Source organism: Ostrinia nubilalis, chromosome 26 (genome assembly GCF_963855985.1).
Source record: "Ostrinia nubilalis chromosome 26, ilOstNubi1.1, whole genome shotgun sequence".
Taxonomy (NCBI): domain Eukaryota; kingdom Metazoa; phylum Arthropoda; class Insecta; order Lepidoptera; family Crambidae; genus Ostrinia; species Ostrinia nubilalis.
The window spans coordinates 2,838,245-2,855,078 of NC_087113.1; the positions used below are offsets into that span (position 1 = coordinate 2,838,245).

The 16,834-nt window shown below is 40.7% G+C and overlaps 1 protein-coding gene across 1 annotated transcript in view; it reads right to left on the bottom strand.

Moving 5' to 3' along the window:
- LOC135084422 (mitogen-activated protein kinase kinase kinase kinase 5) overlaps positions 1 to 16,834 on the bottom strand; it is an 89,673-nt gene that overhangs the window by 55,918 nt on the left and 16,921 nt on the right. Inside the window, exons 2-3 of the mRNA XM_063979208.1 lie at positions 923 to 1,126; positions 230 to 336 (exon numbers count right to left, since the gene is read on the bottom strand). Of these exons, the coding sequence (XP_063835278.1) occupies positions 230 to 336; positions 923 to 1,126 (311 nt within the window). The remainder of the gene's footprint in view (positions 1 to 229; positions 337 to 922; positions 1,127 to 16,834) is intronic.

The following is a 16,834-nucleotide window of genomic DNA, read 5'->3' on the forward strand; positions in this document are numbered from 1 at the left end:
ACAAAACCTTATTCCAATTGTAACAAAGACGTGTTGCGACTTTTTTGGCTACTTTGGGTGTCACGAAGTATTTGACACTGCTGTACAAGTCCAAGATGGACTGCAGACCGCAAGCCACCACGGTTCCTTTGACATTTTCTTTTTCACTGCGGTCAACTGCAGCCTCTAGTCGCAGTGTAGCCTGCGGTTGCAGTCTGCAGCCCATCTTGGACCTTTAGTTTTGACATACCGATGCATCTTCCCCATACTGTGCAGGTACGAGAGGCCGGTGAGCGTCTCCCGGCACATGTAAGCTATTTGGAGCTCCGTCAGCGGGCCGGTGACGTGGTAGATGTCCTGCAACATAACCAGACAAACAATTAATGTGGAGTGGACGCACAGCAAAAACGAAGACTCCTGGACAAAAGCAGTCCTCAAGGATAGTAGGGCTTACAAATAAGACATTTTGAGTCATCCGTTTGCAAGACCGCACACGGAAAATTTTATGTCAAGTATGATGGAAAAGAGCCGTCTAATTGGAAAGAGCCTACAAGCATACACAGACGGTTCTTCTTAGCCGGAAAACGTCCACAACTAGATAAAGTCTCCTTTAAAGATTTACACAACAACTGACGAGACGATACTCCCCGCAACCTTTTCTTGGTCGTCATTCCATTGATTTGAGTGGGAGGCCAGCCTGCGTTAGATCTTCGAGGTGCATAGCCAGTTGGCCACTCAAGAAAGATTATCTTTTCAAACCCCAAAAAAGGTTGTTAAAACATGGGTGCCACTTTAAGTCTCCATTGCAGGAGCACGACACGACCTCTACCTATAGCAAGTGGACAGATTCTCAACTGAACAAATTCTCAGGTGGACCCTCTCTGATTTATCAAAGGCAATTTAACCGACCCAATGGAAACTCATAGGTCGAAGTAAACCATACCTGCAAGCTACCCCCTCCACAATACTCCATGGAGATCCACAGCTTATCTCTTCTGAGGTAGGAGCCATAGTACGCGACGATGTTTGGATGCCTGCAGTCTTTCATCATCAGGATCTCCTGCTGGATGATGGCGAAGTCATCACCGGGCTCCAGCTTGATCACCTTGATGGCGGCCAGCTCTCCGTTGCCGTTAAGCCTTTTGGCCTGGAAAGAAAGATAGGGTGACGTTAGTTATTGTTTGGTGAGCGCCTTAACTATTCTACCTCCTTATTAAACTCTTGTTTACTACGTCAGACTTAATATTTATCGGAATATAGTACAATAAGAGGCCAGTATTTAGTTAGATGTGCCTTCGTCAGTAAGTTTCGATACAGACAGACGTGACCTGCCCCAGTGCCCCTACTAGATTTTGAAATTAAACTGACATGTTTGTAACTTTGTCTAAGGGGTCTAAACTGGGAGCATTGGAAGACTAGGCTTGTGTTACTTTTACCGTGTATAAGAAGCTACCTGTATGTTGGAAATGTAAAAATGTATATCAAACTCTTGCTAAGAAATAAATGTTTTTGAACAAAGGTTTTTCTAACAGGTGGAAATTCATGCAAGAAAGTCGTGGGCCAAAGCCTGCATAAAAAAATATGTTTAATATTCTTCAAAGTTTTAATTTGAACGATTAATACAACTCCAATTTATTCCACCTTCCTAAAACGTCAACGCTCACCCATAGAACCTAACCAAATCTAAACAACAAAAAAATATCCGTCATAATTTAAAGATCGGCCGTGTTTGGTCACTAATCACTAAAGTCGTCCGTCCGCCGGGTCACTGAACCGCGTTTATTCTGTCAAGTTAATTCGCTGATTCAGTTTGCAAGTGGGGTCGCCTGGCCGTCATATTAAAGGGTGCGATTTCTCGCCTTTGTTTCAAATTCACAGACATTACAGTGAGGTCTCACAGTGTGCGTGGACGCACAGGGTGACATGAACCAATCACAGAGCTCTATTCAACGCTGTGCGTTCGATTTACTGCTTCACTTAAGCAAGCATCGTTTATGAATACAGGCGTTAGTCTTTACGGTTAGAATTTCAGTATGATTATGTGCTTCTACGATAATTGCATTGTTAATTATTTCATTTTTATATGTATGGGAAAATATTTTATAGCTACATTTTGTCTTCTTTTTATTTATTGGAACAATGCTTCGATCGTATAGAAAGTCTTTATAGAGAGAACACACCCGAACAAAAAGTTTAGTATAAATTAAATGAGTTTTATTCGCTGATGGAGAAAATTTCACTTCCCTTTAAAATAAAACTTCTGCTTAAAAAACCTTTGTCCTGATATAAATTATATTATTCACATTATTAATTAGCCGATGAGTTGTCCTGAAACTCCTGAAGTGGATAGGGCAAGCTATAGGTACTTGTATTTGGGACATGTACGAGACGAGTATAAATGCTCTGAAAAGGGCCTATAGTATAATAAAGAATTTGAATTTGAATAGATTGTTTCAACTAAGTCTAGACAGAATAAAACGGGACTATTCCCACCTCTCGTTCCCACCGCTGCAACTCCTGTGTAGCTAGGATCTACAGCTTGACCGCCAATAAAAACTAACTAGTGAAGGTGAAGTTTGTCCCGAGGAAAGTTAAACTGTCATTGGACCCGCAACGAAATTAATCAGAAGAACATTGGAGTTCGAAGTTAAGGTTCTAGTTTCAGACAGCATACTAATAGGGTTCCATAGCCTCCATTGAGTACGGAACTCTAGAATTAAACAACATACTGCGTAACAATAAGCAATAATCGCGCAAGAATTTTAATAGTTACGTTAATTACGTTACTGAAAATATAAAAAGTCATTACTTTAGCTAAAAATATTATTGTATGCTACGTTAACTTTGCTTAATTTTAGAGCTGACCTTGTTATTGTTATTACTTCGATATTGTAAATGGAACGTTCTCATGATATGTAATAATAACATTATACAATGGACGAAGCAGTTGCAATGAATATTTAGTTAGTATAATTTTCGTCGAAATCGCTAAGGCGCAGTAGTGATGAACTTGGCCAAAGATCGCGGGTTTAGTTCCCCGCCCAACACATTCTTGAATCACGAAGCGAAGGGTTAAGGAAACCAGTCATTCGTCAGATTTGTCCATTAATCTTCTTTGACATCCATGACAGTAACTTTCCCCCGGGACAAACTTGACCTTCACTGGTTGGGTTTTTAGTGGCGGTCAAGCTGTAGATCCTGGCTACACAGGAATTGCAGGTGGGAATGATAGTCCCGTTCTTTGACATCCACGGGAAGAGTGGGAGTGGTTTAATTCAGCTCTGTTAGATCCACACGCAACAATGTCTAATATTTATTTTTGTGACGCAACGCAAGCTAGATGTTATCATGTACACAGGCTACCTACTGTATTGACAGAAACTTGTTTAAAATGAATTAAAATGTTGTCTGACATAATCTCTATTAAAACAACATCTTAGTTAGAGTATCTCTTAAGCCTAGGTTTATCTACTACAGTTGCAAAACAACACCTGTTACAAAGTATTTAACCAGACGTGTTGTCGCCACCAAAAGTCATCCCATTCATTAATACCCAAAGTTTTTTTTAAATAAATAAATAAACGTTTATTGCTTTTTTTTTACACAGAAAAGGAATTACAAGAAACAAAATTATATTATAAGCTTAAAATAACTTATTGTATATGCTAAAAGAAAAAGCAAATGGAGGTGGCTCAGCATGTGCCGCCAAGGACTACCTGCCCTAGACAGCGCTGGTTTTCAGCCACCACCATTTCTCTTGAGGTGTTGGTCGAGAAAATGGTCACGGGGGCTTAGAAAAAAAAAATGAGTAAAAAAAAATAAACATTTAAACTGACTAAAAAAAATAGAAAAAATACACTTTTTCTGTCTGTGTAGTGTAAGTGTGTAGTGTTGTTTTAAGGACATAAATAGCATGCCACCACATGGTATTGTCGTACCGCACAGCAGCGATACAGCGTTGACCCTATTATCCCAAAAGCGGTCTAATTGGCTTGCAGTGCGCGCGCGCAACGGTACCTGCACAGTAGATAAATCAAACAGTACGGAAGCTTCATACAAACGCTCGAAATCAGACTCACGCACACAGACGCACGCTTTACACGAGCTCTAAGCGAACCTCGCAGTCCATCCGTCGCGAGTGTCGCGCGCGTTGTGTTTTTAATAATAATTTTATTGCATGCACTGTCCGCTGTATTTTTAAAAACATGCTACGAGTGTATGTGTATTACGTAGTATACGGCTGCTTGAACTCGGCATCTTCAAAACCAGAACTTTCAACTTCGTAATAATTCTGAATTGTAAAAATGATTAAATATTACTTTTTAAGTAAAGTGCTTACATTTATGATTTTGTAATAGTTCTGTAACAGATAGTATATCGTTTAGTATTATCGAGTGCTCCTTTAACGTTATTTTCTTAGTTTATTATTTATTTCGTTATTCGATACGTTATTCGTTATTTTAACGGTTGTCCGAAAATGTCACTTTGACTTGACAGCCAAGCGCTCACTTCAGACTGTTGCACTCGGCCCGCCGCCTTTCTCGAACGAGCCGTCCTGCTGTGAACACTAAGGTTAGTGATGATAATTTGTTATTTGATTTGTCTATCGTGAGTGTTGTAATAAATATAATTGTTTAACTATAATTTGTCGTTTGAATTGACTACCTTCTGAGATGGAATCTTACATCTCAGAAGTGGGATAGTTCAAAACGAAACGTTTTGCAATTACCACCCCACAAGACTGACGGTTAGTAATTAAAATATTGATAAATATCTAAAATATATCTCAAGGTGATTAGAATAACACATATTGATTGAGCCTGTAACATTTTATTCTTGATTTCGACCATTACGTATCCGATGCAAATAGATTTATTTTTATTTTATTTTTACGTTCACATCATTGCTGAACCAAATGTTCAAAATACTTTGCACATGAAGTAAAATACAGTTGTTTAACTACGTTGAACACCTTCTCACTGTAAAATATTGTATTTCTAACCGGATGCAAATGGATATAAATCATAAAAGCATTAATTTAGTTTGAACGTTCTCTGTTAAACATTTTTTTTCTTCCCTTTTTACTTGGTGTTTCCATGAAATATTAACTAGATAATGAAGTTTAAGTAACCAATAATAGCAAACGAAATTCATATCGACATTTAAACAATACGTTTTGATGATGCAAATAGATTAATTTATTATTTCATTTGTCTGTGATCCACCTCAAATATATTTTTAATTATTTATAATACAGAGTACATGAAATAATTGTTTCGAGTTTCAGAAAATGAGTGATTCCGGATCGAAGACGAGGAGGCCACTTCGCCATAATCCGGAATCTCGAAGTCGTAGCAGAGACAATCAAGAAAGAGTGAGGCGCAGTCGCAGTCGAAGCCGACGCGATGAAAACGAGGTACGAGCTCGACGGTCCCGGAGCCGCACGGGAGCGCGTGATCATCGTCCAAGCCGCAATCGAAGTCGCAGTAACAGCAGCGAGCGCCGACTGCGCAACCGGGAACGCATGCTGTCTCGGGAACGGGAACGCCTGCGGACACTCGAAAGGGAGGTACGTAAAGAACGTGATCGGTTGACATATTGTGAACGGGACTATTCCCATAGGCGTTTCGACACGCCTAAGTTGAGTAAGAGCGATAGGAGACATGACAGACGTGATGATAGTCCACGTAATCATTCTCTGGCAACGCCGACGAAACGGCGTACATCTGGCGCTGATGATAACGCTGATTATGATAACCCGAAACGATCTAAAATTATGACAATGGATTTGTTTGAGAACTTCTTGAATGTGCTAAGGTCTAGGTCTGGGGATCGTGAATCGTTTGCCACCATGAATAACGTGATTCCGGAGTTTGATCCCTTGTCTAAAGAGCAGACAGTCAACGTCTGGCTTGATAAAGTTGATGAGTGTTCAGAAATCTATAATTGGTCGGATAGGCAAACGGTACACTATGCCCTACCTAAACTTACTGGAATTGCTAAAACATGGTATCAGGGCCTACCCTCTATTAAGCATACCTGGTCCGAATGGAAAATTATGTTAAAAGAGTCATTTCCCGCGACGGAAAACTATGCCGAACTTTTGACAGAAATGCTTAATAGACGGGTGCGTCCTGGTGAATCGTTTGAACTGTATTATTTTTCGAAAATTAACCTATTGAATAGATGTAAAATCTTTGGAAAACAAGCAGTGGACTGTTTACTTTACGGTATAGATGACAGAGGGGTCAGGGTAGGAGCTCAAGCAGCTAAATTTGATAAACCTGAAGACGTACTCGAATTCTTTAAGACTATTAAGCATAATAACCGGTCTCAGAACGAAATCCATAGAGATTTTGGTCGTGATAAACGTTCTGCTAATAATGTAGGAAATACTTCCTCCACAAAGAACACAGATTCCGGGTCACTTAAAAATAATAACACAAAAGGGCCTTTAACGTGCTTTAACTGTAATGGCGTCGGACATCCTAGTTTTAAATGTCCCAAGCCTATTGTAAAGTGCAGTAACTGTAATTACTTAGGCCATGAGTCATCTCGCTGCCCTAAAGGGAAGGAACCACGAAATCCATCGCAAGATAAAAACGTTCTCGAGGTTACCATGACTGAAAGTAGTAACGATAAATATAGGATCGCAATCAGAATTAATGGAGTCACGTCCATTTGTCAACTAGACTTAGGTAGTGAAGCTACACTTCTGCGAGAAAGCGAAGCTTTGAGGTTAGGACTGAATTGGGCAAGTGTGACTGGTCCGTATTTGAGAGGATTAGGTAACGTACCGTATTTACCACTAGGTCGTACGTTGGTCAATATTGAAGTTCAGGGGATCTTAGAACCCGATGTTGAAGTTTTCATCGTAGATGACAGTATAATAGGCTTTGACGTACTGTTGGGACACAGCTTTACCGAACGTCCAACCTTGAAAATTGTAAAGACACCTATATGTCTAAAGTTTGAGCGCATAGAACCGAATGACGAACTAAAGTTACACCTCATCATGACCTGCGATATTTCGATAGAAGTAGGGGAAATGGCATCTGTCCCAGTCCGATCGAATATTCCGTGCCATGGTAAGATATATGTAAATGGATCGGTAAGAGGTAATGCTGGACGGGAGTATTACTTGTTGCCAGGGGAATACCAGATCCAAGGTTTCGAATGCAACGTTTTAATACAAAACGTTAGCCCTAATACTTTGTATTTTAAGGAAAACTCGTTAGTTACTCGAGCATACTTTGTAGGGTCAGGAAACAACAGCCTACAGGTCATGGATGTTCACAATGTTCCACCTCCCCAAGAATCAGTAATGCCAAAATGTGGAAGTCAATTAACTAATAGTCAGAAAGAGCGTTGTATCGATCTGTTAGAAAAATATAAAAGCTGTTTCTCGACCGGGATGCACGATCTAGGATATACTGACGTGACTGAGATGGAGATCCATCTTAAGGATACCACACCAGTTGTTTATAGGCCGTACCGCCTACCCCACTCAGAGCGCAAGTTGGTACAAGATATGGTAGGTGATATGCTCAGGCATGGTATAGTGCGAGAATCTGCATCGCCGTATGCGAGCCCGATCGTACTCGTCAAGAAAAAGTCTGGAGAGAAGAGACTTTGCGTTGACTATCGGGCTCTAAATAGTCGCACTAATAGGGATCAATATCCATTGCCAAGAATAGAGGATCTACTGGACCAGTTGTCAGGTCAGTCCTTATTTACCACTCTTGACTTGGCCTCTGGATATCACCAGATCCCTATAGCGGAGAACTCGCGAGATAAGACCGCATTCGTTACGCCCGATGGGCAATACGAGTATAATCGTGTGCCCTTCGGGCTGGCGAATGCCCCAGCCGTATTCCAGAGGGCCATACATAAAATTTTGAGCAAGGCAAAGGTAGGATATGTCGTTATTTATATGGACGATATATTGATACCATCCAAAACCTACGAGGAGGGATTAGCTCGCTTGGAAGAGGTACTCGACCTCATACGTGAGGCTGGCCTTACTCTTAAGATGGAAAAATGTAACTTTTTCCAAGAGAAAATCGACTTCCTGGGCTTTGAGGTAGGTAAGGATGGTATTAAGCCAGGTGTCCAAAAGACTGAAGCTGTGTCAGGGTTTCCTACCCCTCAAAACCAGCATGAAGTCAGGAGGTTTCTCGGTCTCGCTAGCTTCTTTCGAAGGTTTGTGAAGGGGTTCGCTTTGATTGCAAGACCCCTGACAAACCTTCTAAAGAAGGACGTTCCGTGGCGATGGAGTGATGCTGAGGCTGGTGCTTTTGAGGAAATCAAAAGGTTACTGGTTGCAAGACCACTTCTCGCAATTTACGACCCTACCGCGGACACACAACTGCATACGGACGCCAGTAAATTTGGGGTTGCTGGTATCTTACTCCAGAGAAAAGATTCCGAACCATGGAGGCCAGTGGCATATTTTAGCCGCCAGACCTCGGTTGACGAAATGAAATTACATTCCTTCGAACTGGAGACACTCGCGGTCGTCAGTTCTCTGAATAAATTTCGTACGTACCTCATTGGAATCAAATTCACCATAGTCACAGATTGCAATGCTCTACGCTCCACCTTTACCAAAAGAGACCTTGTCCCAAGAATCTCCCGTTGGTGGATACAATTCTTAGAGTACAATTGTGACATAGAATATCGTCCTGGAGAAAGGATGTCTCACGTGGACGCCCTCAGCCGTGGACCTATCACACCGTCTTCTGCAGATCAGATTCATACACTTGACATCTTATCTGTTGGGACGGAGGACTGGATTACCACGGTACAATCGTCTGATGATGAAATTAGACGAATTAGGGACGTTTTAGTGGATCCCGAAACGGCCAAAATTGCAGATACCTATAAAGAGTACACAATTAAAAATGGACGTGTATTTAAAATCCTAGGGGATGGCGAATTGAGATGGGTTGTACCGAGAGGAGTACGTTGGCAATTATTAAGGGCTAATCATGACGAAGTCGGTCATTTCGGCTTCGAAAAGACTTTGGAAAGGATACGATCCCATTTCTGGTTCCCAAAGATGAGAAAGTTTATCAAGAAATATGTGGCAGCGTGCCTTGAGTGTGCCCACCATAAACTACCATCTGGGAGGAAAGAAGGGATGCTACACCCAATCCCCAAGGTCGACGTACCTTTCCATACCTTACACGCCGACCATCTCGGGCCGTTTCCGCGTACCAAGCGAGGTTCCATGTACATACTTGTGATTGTCGACGCCTTCACTAAATACGTGAGCGTAACCGCAGTACGTAGCACGAAATCAAAAGAGAGCATAAAAGCCTTTAAAACTTTGTTTAGCTATTTTGGACCCCCTTCACGACTTATAACAGACCGTGGAACAAGTTTTACTAGTAAACAATTCAAGTCCTATGTACAGTCGATCGGCATTAAACATATTTTAAACTCTGTCGCGACGCCGAGGGCAAACGGGCAGGTCGAACGGTACAACCGTACGATCCTAGCCTCCCTGGGTTCTATGGTGCACGGTAAGCCAAATAGTACTTGGGACGAATTGTTACCAGAAATACAGTTAGGGTTAAATACAACGGTCCACAGCGTAACTAAAAAGACACCGACTGAACTTTTATTTGGTAGAAAGGTACCAAATCCAGCCCAGGGGTTACTTAATACCGTAATTGATGACATAGATCAAGACAAAGGGGAAAATCTGGAGGTGATTCGATCAGAGGCTAGCGAACTTATACAGGAGAATCAGGACGCAAATAAGGCTAGGTTCGATAAAAGTAGGAAAAAGGCCACCGAGTATAAAGAGGGTGATCTTATTAGGATTACTAGGGCTATAGTGACAGGTCCAGGTCAATCCAAAAAACTGGAGGCAAAGTGTCAGGGACCCTACAGAATTAAAAAAGTATTACCGAACGATAGGTTCCTTGTGGAGGACACCCCTTTAACCAGGAAGGGTGCAAAGTATGAATCGGTAGTTGCGATCGACAAAATATTTCCGTGGCTAAGTTTTAGTGCCCCTGCTTGTTCTTCAAGTGAAGATAACAATAGTGATAATGATAGTGTAAATTAATGACATTATTTTAACAGAGAAAATAATAATAGAGTTGAATTATTATCTAGTGATATAATATATTTATGATACTATGATTATTATGCGACTTAGTGATACTTAATTTTGTTTGATGAGTTTTCTTTGCAAAGTATAGTGAATTACGATGATTAGTGAGGGGTGACTCAAATTTGGCATGATTGGCGTATGAACTCGCCGCCTTTGAATTGTTTGAGTCATCGCAGTCGTAGTAACGTGCTGATGGTGAAGGAAGTAACCACACGCTACACGACTATAGAATAGTTTGAGTGAGGATGTTCCATGTCGGGCATGATTGGCGTATGAACTCGCCGCCCAGGAGTGACTTGGAACATTGCGGCCGATATGGTGCGTGATGAATGGCGAAGGAAGTAGCCCTCGCACCATTCGGTCATAATTAAGACTCATTGAGATTGTTGTTTTGAAATTATCGACAGTCGAGGTAAAAGTGATAAGTTCTAAATCATATTTATCAGTGATTATTGAATAATGTAACTTTAATACTAACAAATATCATAAAAGAGAACACTGGCTCATGTACAGCCACACATTTAGATCGTCTTGATATCATAATATTAATATAATTTGGCATTATGAGTTTGGACTGTTTCTTGCGTAATATTACTTTGCCATAATGCCCATAACATAATACTTAAATTACGATGGTAAATAAGTCTCTAAAATGACATTTATGTAAATCTATAATTCAGTTAATTACCTGATTAAGTTGACTACTTAGTGAATTTATAATTATGATAATTTTAGCATTTCTTTACGTTATTTATGAATTAAAACCACGATTGAGAGTAATCTATGCATTGTATCGTTATATAATAGAGCGAACGCAGGGACCCGTTCGTGGAGGATGGCCGATTGTAACAGATAGTATATCGTTTAGTATTATCGAGTGCTCCTTTAACGTTATTTTCTTAGTTTATTATTTATTTCGTTATTCGATACGTTATTCGTTATTTTAACGGTTGTCCGAAAATGTCACTTTGACTTGACAGCCAAGCGCTCACTTCAGACTGTTGCACTCGGCCCGCCGCCTTTCTCGAACGAGCCGTCCTGCTGTGAACACTAAGGTTAGTGATGATAATTTGTTATTTGATTTGTCTATCGTGAGTGTTGTAATAAATATAATTGTTTAACTATAATTTGTCGTTTGAATTGACTACCTTCTGAGATGGAATCTTACAGTTCTTTTTAAATTACGTAATTACGCTTTTTAACAATGTGTTCTATTTGATAAAGTAATTTGCTCCGCACGCTTTTGTACTAAGTGATGAACTGTATTTAAAATGAGGCAATAGGTATGTGAAAGTAAGTATCCGGTATTTTATTTATGAGAATAGATCTTCTACCGGCCTCTAATAGTACTTAATCAATTTATTCGATTATTTATTCGATCATTATTAGAACCTAATTAACGTTTTATTTTTTTGTTAAGTACTTAGTCAATTAATTTATTCCATTAGTTATTTGATAATAAAAAACCTAAATAAACGTTTTAATAAATAAGTAAGTAGAACCTTATTAATTTTATAAAGATTAAGAGTGCCAACCCTAACACTCAGTTGAAGTGTAGGTATTTAACTCGCCGAAAGGGCTAAGCTTCCGTACTGCTTTAGCTCATATATATACTGTGGTACCTGCGCGCCGAAAACGTAACGGATCCGATTCGATAACGCGCCGTAAAATTACGGCTGTTCCCGCGACGATATCGCGTGAATTGAAGCAGTTAAAATTGAATGAGAGATGGGAGATTAATTTTGGTGGAATGCTTTGGTGTTCGAGCTTTCCGCACATGCGTAAGCTTGTCGAATCGAGCAGTGAGTGAATTGAATGCTGATTATGATGTATCGAATATTTATCATGTCAGCAGTCAACAGTATAAACACTTAGCATGTGTCATGTCCTGATTCCTTAAAACTTCCTTAGTAAAATTAATTCTTGGGCAAAAAGGATTCGTAAAGATAGGATAGTCCATTCCAACTTTGCTAATTTTGGAAAGCTATGGTAAGTTCGCTTCCATCTGTAACCTAATCATCACATTGTTAGTTGAGAGAGATGCAGGCCAAGACCTTCATCGTTGTGGAAAGAATCTAAGAATGTCATCTTATTTTTTGAAAATATAACGGGACTATTCCCACCTCTCGTTCCCACCGCTACAACTCCTGTGTAGCCAGGATCTACAGCTTGACCGCCATAAAACCCAAGCAATGTAGGCACGAAAATATAAGTGGACATATAATTTGGATTGTTATTTCTAATTTCAAATTGGTAATAAAACCTCAAATACCCACTGGCAGTTTTGTGGCAGACGCCCATCCCGCCAGCAGTTTTTATTTGGTAAACAATACTACACGTGGCATACACATACACATGTGCAATCCTTTGTCTTTAACATTGTATTGTAAGGATCTACGAATGGTAGAGCCATTATCATCCAACAGTATAATCAAATGCATATCCTATAGATCATTATAGTAGACTGAAAGATATTTTTGATTACCTTCTCTCATAATGTGGGTTGTCCTTTATACACTGAAGGTAGTAGTAACAAAGATTTTGGGAGCCAAAATAGACCTCTGACATGATCCAATGGGATTGTAGCCCCTAGCAGAGTATAGATTAGAAGATAACCCTCACCAAAGAGAGGCAGAAATTTTGATTCTTTCCAAAATACAGTTCTTCAGATATTACTAAATTCCTAGAAAATTAAAGGTTCCTTCAGGAAAACTGGGAGAGGCATATCACCCATTCACCCCTAATACAACAGACTGTGACTGTGCTGTCGTGTACAGTCGGCGTCAAATAGTTCGTGACATCCAGTCAGAGGCGGGGCAAGACCTAAATTTGATGTGGGCAAGACAGATTTCGCGAGGCCTTGTTCTGTGGCGACCTGAAGACGGATTTTATGAAATAATAAAAAAAAGGGTCAAAGGTCTATACATTGACAGTTTCTGATTTATTGATTCAGTGATTATTTTTAAAGGAATATTGCGCCAAAGAATAATGTTCGTCACTTAAAACCGTGTTGTTGCTTAATTTTGTGTCTGATTATGGCTGAATTTGTTTGGAAAAATATATATTTTTATTTTTAACTACATTGTTTAGCTATCAAGAATTTATATTTAATAGTCAATGTTCGTATTGTGATATTGTCATCTCCACCTTGTATACATTTTTTCAAAATTTTTGATGCGCGAGGCCCCTTGTACCGCGAGGCCGTAGGCGGTGGCCCACGTCGCCTACGCCTTACGCCGCCTCTGCATCCAGTGTCCAAAAGTTGTAAACACAACCTTATTCCAATTGTAACAAAGACGTGTTGCGAACTTTTTGGCTGCTTTGGGTGACACGAACTATTTGACGCTGCTGTACAGATAATAGCACCTCAAACTAAACAGAAAAGGCTCTTACGTAGTTGTGTTAAGGGTGATTTTGCATCAAAAGTGTGTAGGTTGATGTGCTGTGGTGTACAGGAGTTACTGAACCAGACTACGTTAGTCACAGACGAGCGGAAGCTCGGTCAATGAAACATTATTTAATTTTCTCGCGGGTCGATGGAACTTGGGACTTTTTCAGTCGACTAATTTTAAAAAAATACAATTTCGTACATTACGAGACGTATCCCACCACTACAACTTCTGTATAGCCAGGATCTACAGCTTGGCCTCCAATGTTTAAACGGTCTTGTTGATATGATATGCAGTTTAGGTTGGTGTCCGTGACTTCCACTCGGCATGGGGCCCACTGAAAACCAGCGTCGTGGCCTTCCCCACCGTGGGCCACGGCATATGCTGAGTGGAGTCCCATTGCGATGGGCATCGCTGTTGCGACATGATAGCACTGCTCAGTTCACTTTTTATTTCCTTGTAATATTTATGTGCTATTTCTGTCTTTTTTCCGTATACGTTCTCTGTCCTTAACTAAGTGATGTTCATTGTAATAAATGTTTCTTTCTTTCAATGAAGCCCAACCACTATTACCAGTCTACCTATTGTATGTAGAGGTCGTTTGAACCCCAGGGAACATAACAAGGATATTTTTTTCCCGATATTTGAAAGAGGATACGTGCGCTATAGAATTTCTGTGACACTGAAAGTCACGCAAGCGAAGCCGCAGGCAAAGCTAGTAAAAGATGAAAAAGTTAGCACTCTTTATAAGTTTACAAATCTGAAAAGCACACTATTTTGTTGTACAGCTTGTCAGCTCAAATAAAAAATTTGGCAAGTGCTGAGAAGAAGCGCAAACATCAAACTCGGTTACAACTGTCTGCCAGTTAAAAATAAATCAAGAAGTAACAGTACTGGATACATTATAGATTTAGGAGCAGTTATTTTAATTACACACGCATTCTTGTCATTAGACAAAATAATAGACATTAATAGTTGTACAGATCACTTTAGCCTAACATTTTTGTTATATTACTGCTCCTAATCTACAGGGTGTTTGGTAAATGGGTATATGAGCCGACACTAGCCCATGTTAACATGGGCATATAAATGGTATGGTGAAGTCAGAAAATTGATATCAGTTTTTTTTTTTTAATTTTCATACAAAATAAATTTTATAAAATCCGTTCTTTGGGTGTCACCAACTATTTGGCGCTAACTGTACCTATCGATTTTAGCGATAAATCACTAAAGATTTTTAAAAGGTACATACAAAAATTAATAGTGATGTGCTATGTGCATGTAAACTAGGTTTCTGTGCTAAGTATTTCTGTGACAAACTAAAATAAATTACACCTCCAATTGGGTAGACTGGCCAATCAATTGACATACTTTTTGAGAGCTGTTAAAACATGTTTCTGGTGGATTTTGTACCATTAAAACCTATGACATCACTGGTTTGCCAGCTCGTTAGGTCGTCAATTAAAAATCTAATTATAAATACAGTTTTTATTGAAAACTAATTGGGATTAAAGTGCTAAAATACAGTATCTTCAAGGGAGTTAATTAGTGACAAATCATTGTTTAATTAATCTACATTTAATGAGTGTTGACGATGGCCATCAAGAGTAGATACTAGGTAGCTAGATCTACGTATTTATGTACCTTGAGAAATATGTAACTAAAATAATTATTAATTATCTTTGTGTTTTGTTTATGAAACTTATCTGTTACTAGATTTGCCTCTTTGAGTAACTGAAATATGTCCTTAGAATGCTATTGTACCTATGTGCAATTATCTATTCTTACAAAACTAAAATGTTACCTATACTATATCCAAATGTTTAATACGGTTGTTTACCTACAATGTTTGTTTGATTTTGGGATCAATAAATAATACGCAACTCCGGGTGCGCGTAGGTAATAATATTGTCGCGCCTAGAACATGCTAGAGCTAGCCGTTAGCGATGCGGCCCGCTGATTGGCCGGAGGCCTCTGTCCTTTTATGGTCAGAAGCCACTCGCGGCCCACCGCGCCGCACACGCGGCCGAGAGCCGCCCCAGTCGTGATCCAACAACTTCCGCGAACGCACGTACGCACCCCCGGACGCGCCTTTCGGTTTTTCTACTACAAACTGGACTTTCATTTCATCTTTTCATCATCTTTCGTTCACCCATCGACCTACATCGCCTACAAAGTGGTCCTACGAGCCGAATCATCGATAATTGTGAACCAAGAGTGAGTGATATGTCAACATGTCTCTGCTTCGCACCCCCCGCGGCGCCGGAGTCAAAACACGCCGACAGTTGATGGTCGAAAACGAGGCACATAAAGTTGACACCGACGTGAAAGTAGCGAGTGAAATGCTGAAAAGTGAGTGCAGCCGGTCCACGCGCACGTCCTCTGCAGCACGGCGACTCACCATTGAAGCTGCACGAAAGAGGGCAGAAGTCGAATTGGAAGCGATCGAAGCAGCAGAAGCCGCCAGGAAAGCGGCCGCAAAAGCCGCGGAAGCATCCGCGAACGCCGCCGCTGAAGCCGCCGCTGAAGCCGCCGCGGAGGCCGCCGCGAAAAAAGCCGCGATTCGTAAGTCGCTCATTGATATGGAGCTGAACGCCGACCTTGCCGAGCTCGGCTCGGAGAGATCTGTGATGTCATCGTCGGAGAAAGTTGAGGCCTGGCTTGACACAACACACGTCGAAGCAACACGTCGGGAGGAGAATGCCACCTGCACCGCGCCCCAGCAGCGTACTGATATCCAAGAGCTGGCGGCGGCACTCACAGGTGCGATCTCCAACGCTGCCGCAACAAACCTCAACGACCAGCTGTTGTCAAGATTGGCCACCTCTAAAGATCTACCCATCTACTACGGTGACCCCCTCGACTGGCTACAGTTCCGCAACGCTTATTACGAATCCACTGCGGTATGTAAATACACATACACTGAAAACATGTGGCGCCTTCGTAAATGCCTACGAGGCGAAGCCAAAGACGCAGTGTCTTCATTATTAATTGATTGCACATCACCTAATGAAATTATCGATATGTTAGAGCTTCGATTTGGCCGACCTGAAATCGTCATGAATAAAATAGTGGCACAGCTGAGAAAACTACAACCACTGTCACTAAATTACCACACTGAATTGGTGCAGTTTGCGGTCAAAATAAGAAACCACGTAGCAGCGGCGCGAGCTATCAAACAACGCGAGTACCTACAGAGCCCCGAACTCGTATCTCTCATCGTGTCTAAGTTACCTACGCTACTCGTAACCAAGTGGGCTGACTACGCGTACACGAACAGTGAAGTGAACGAAAAGCCGAAGTTAGAGTGCCTATCGGACTTTTTATACCTAGAAGCGCA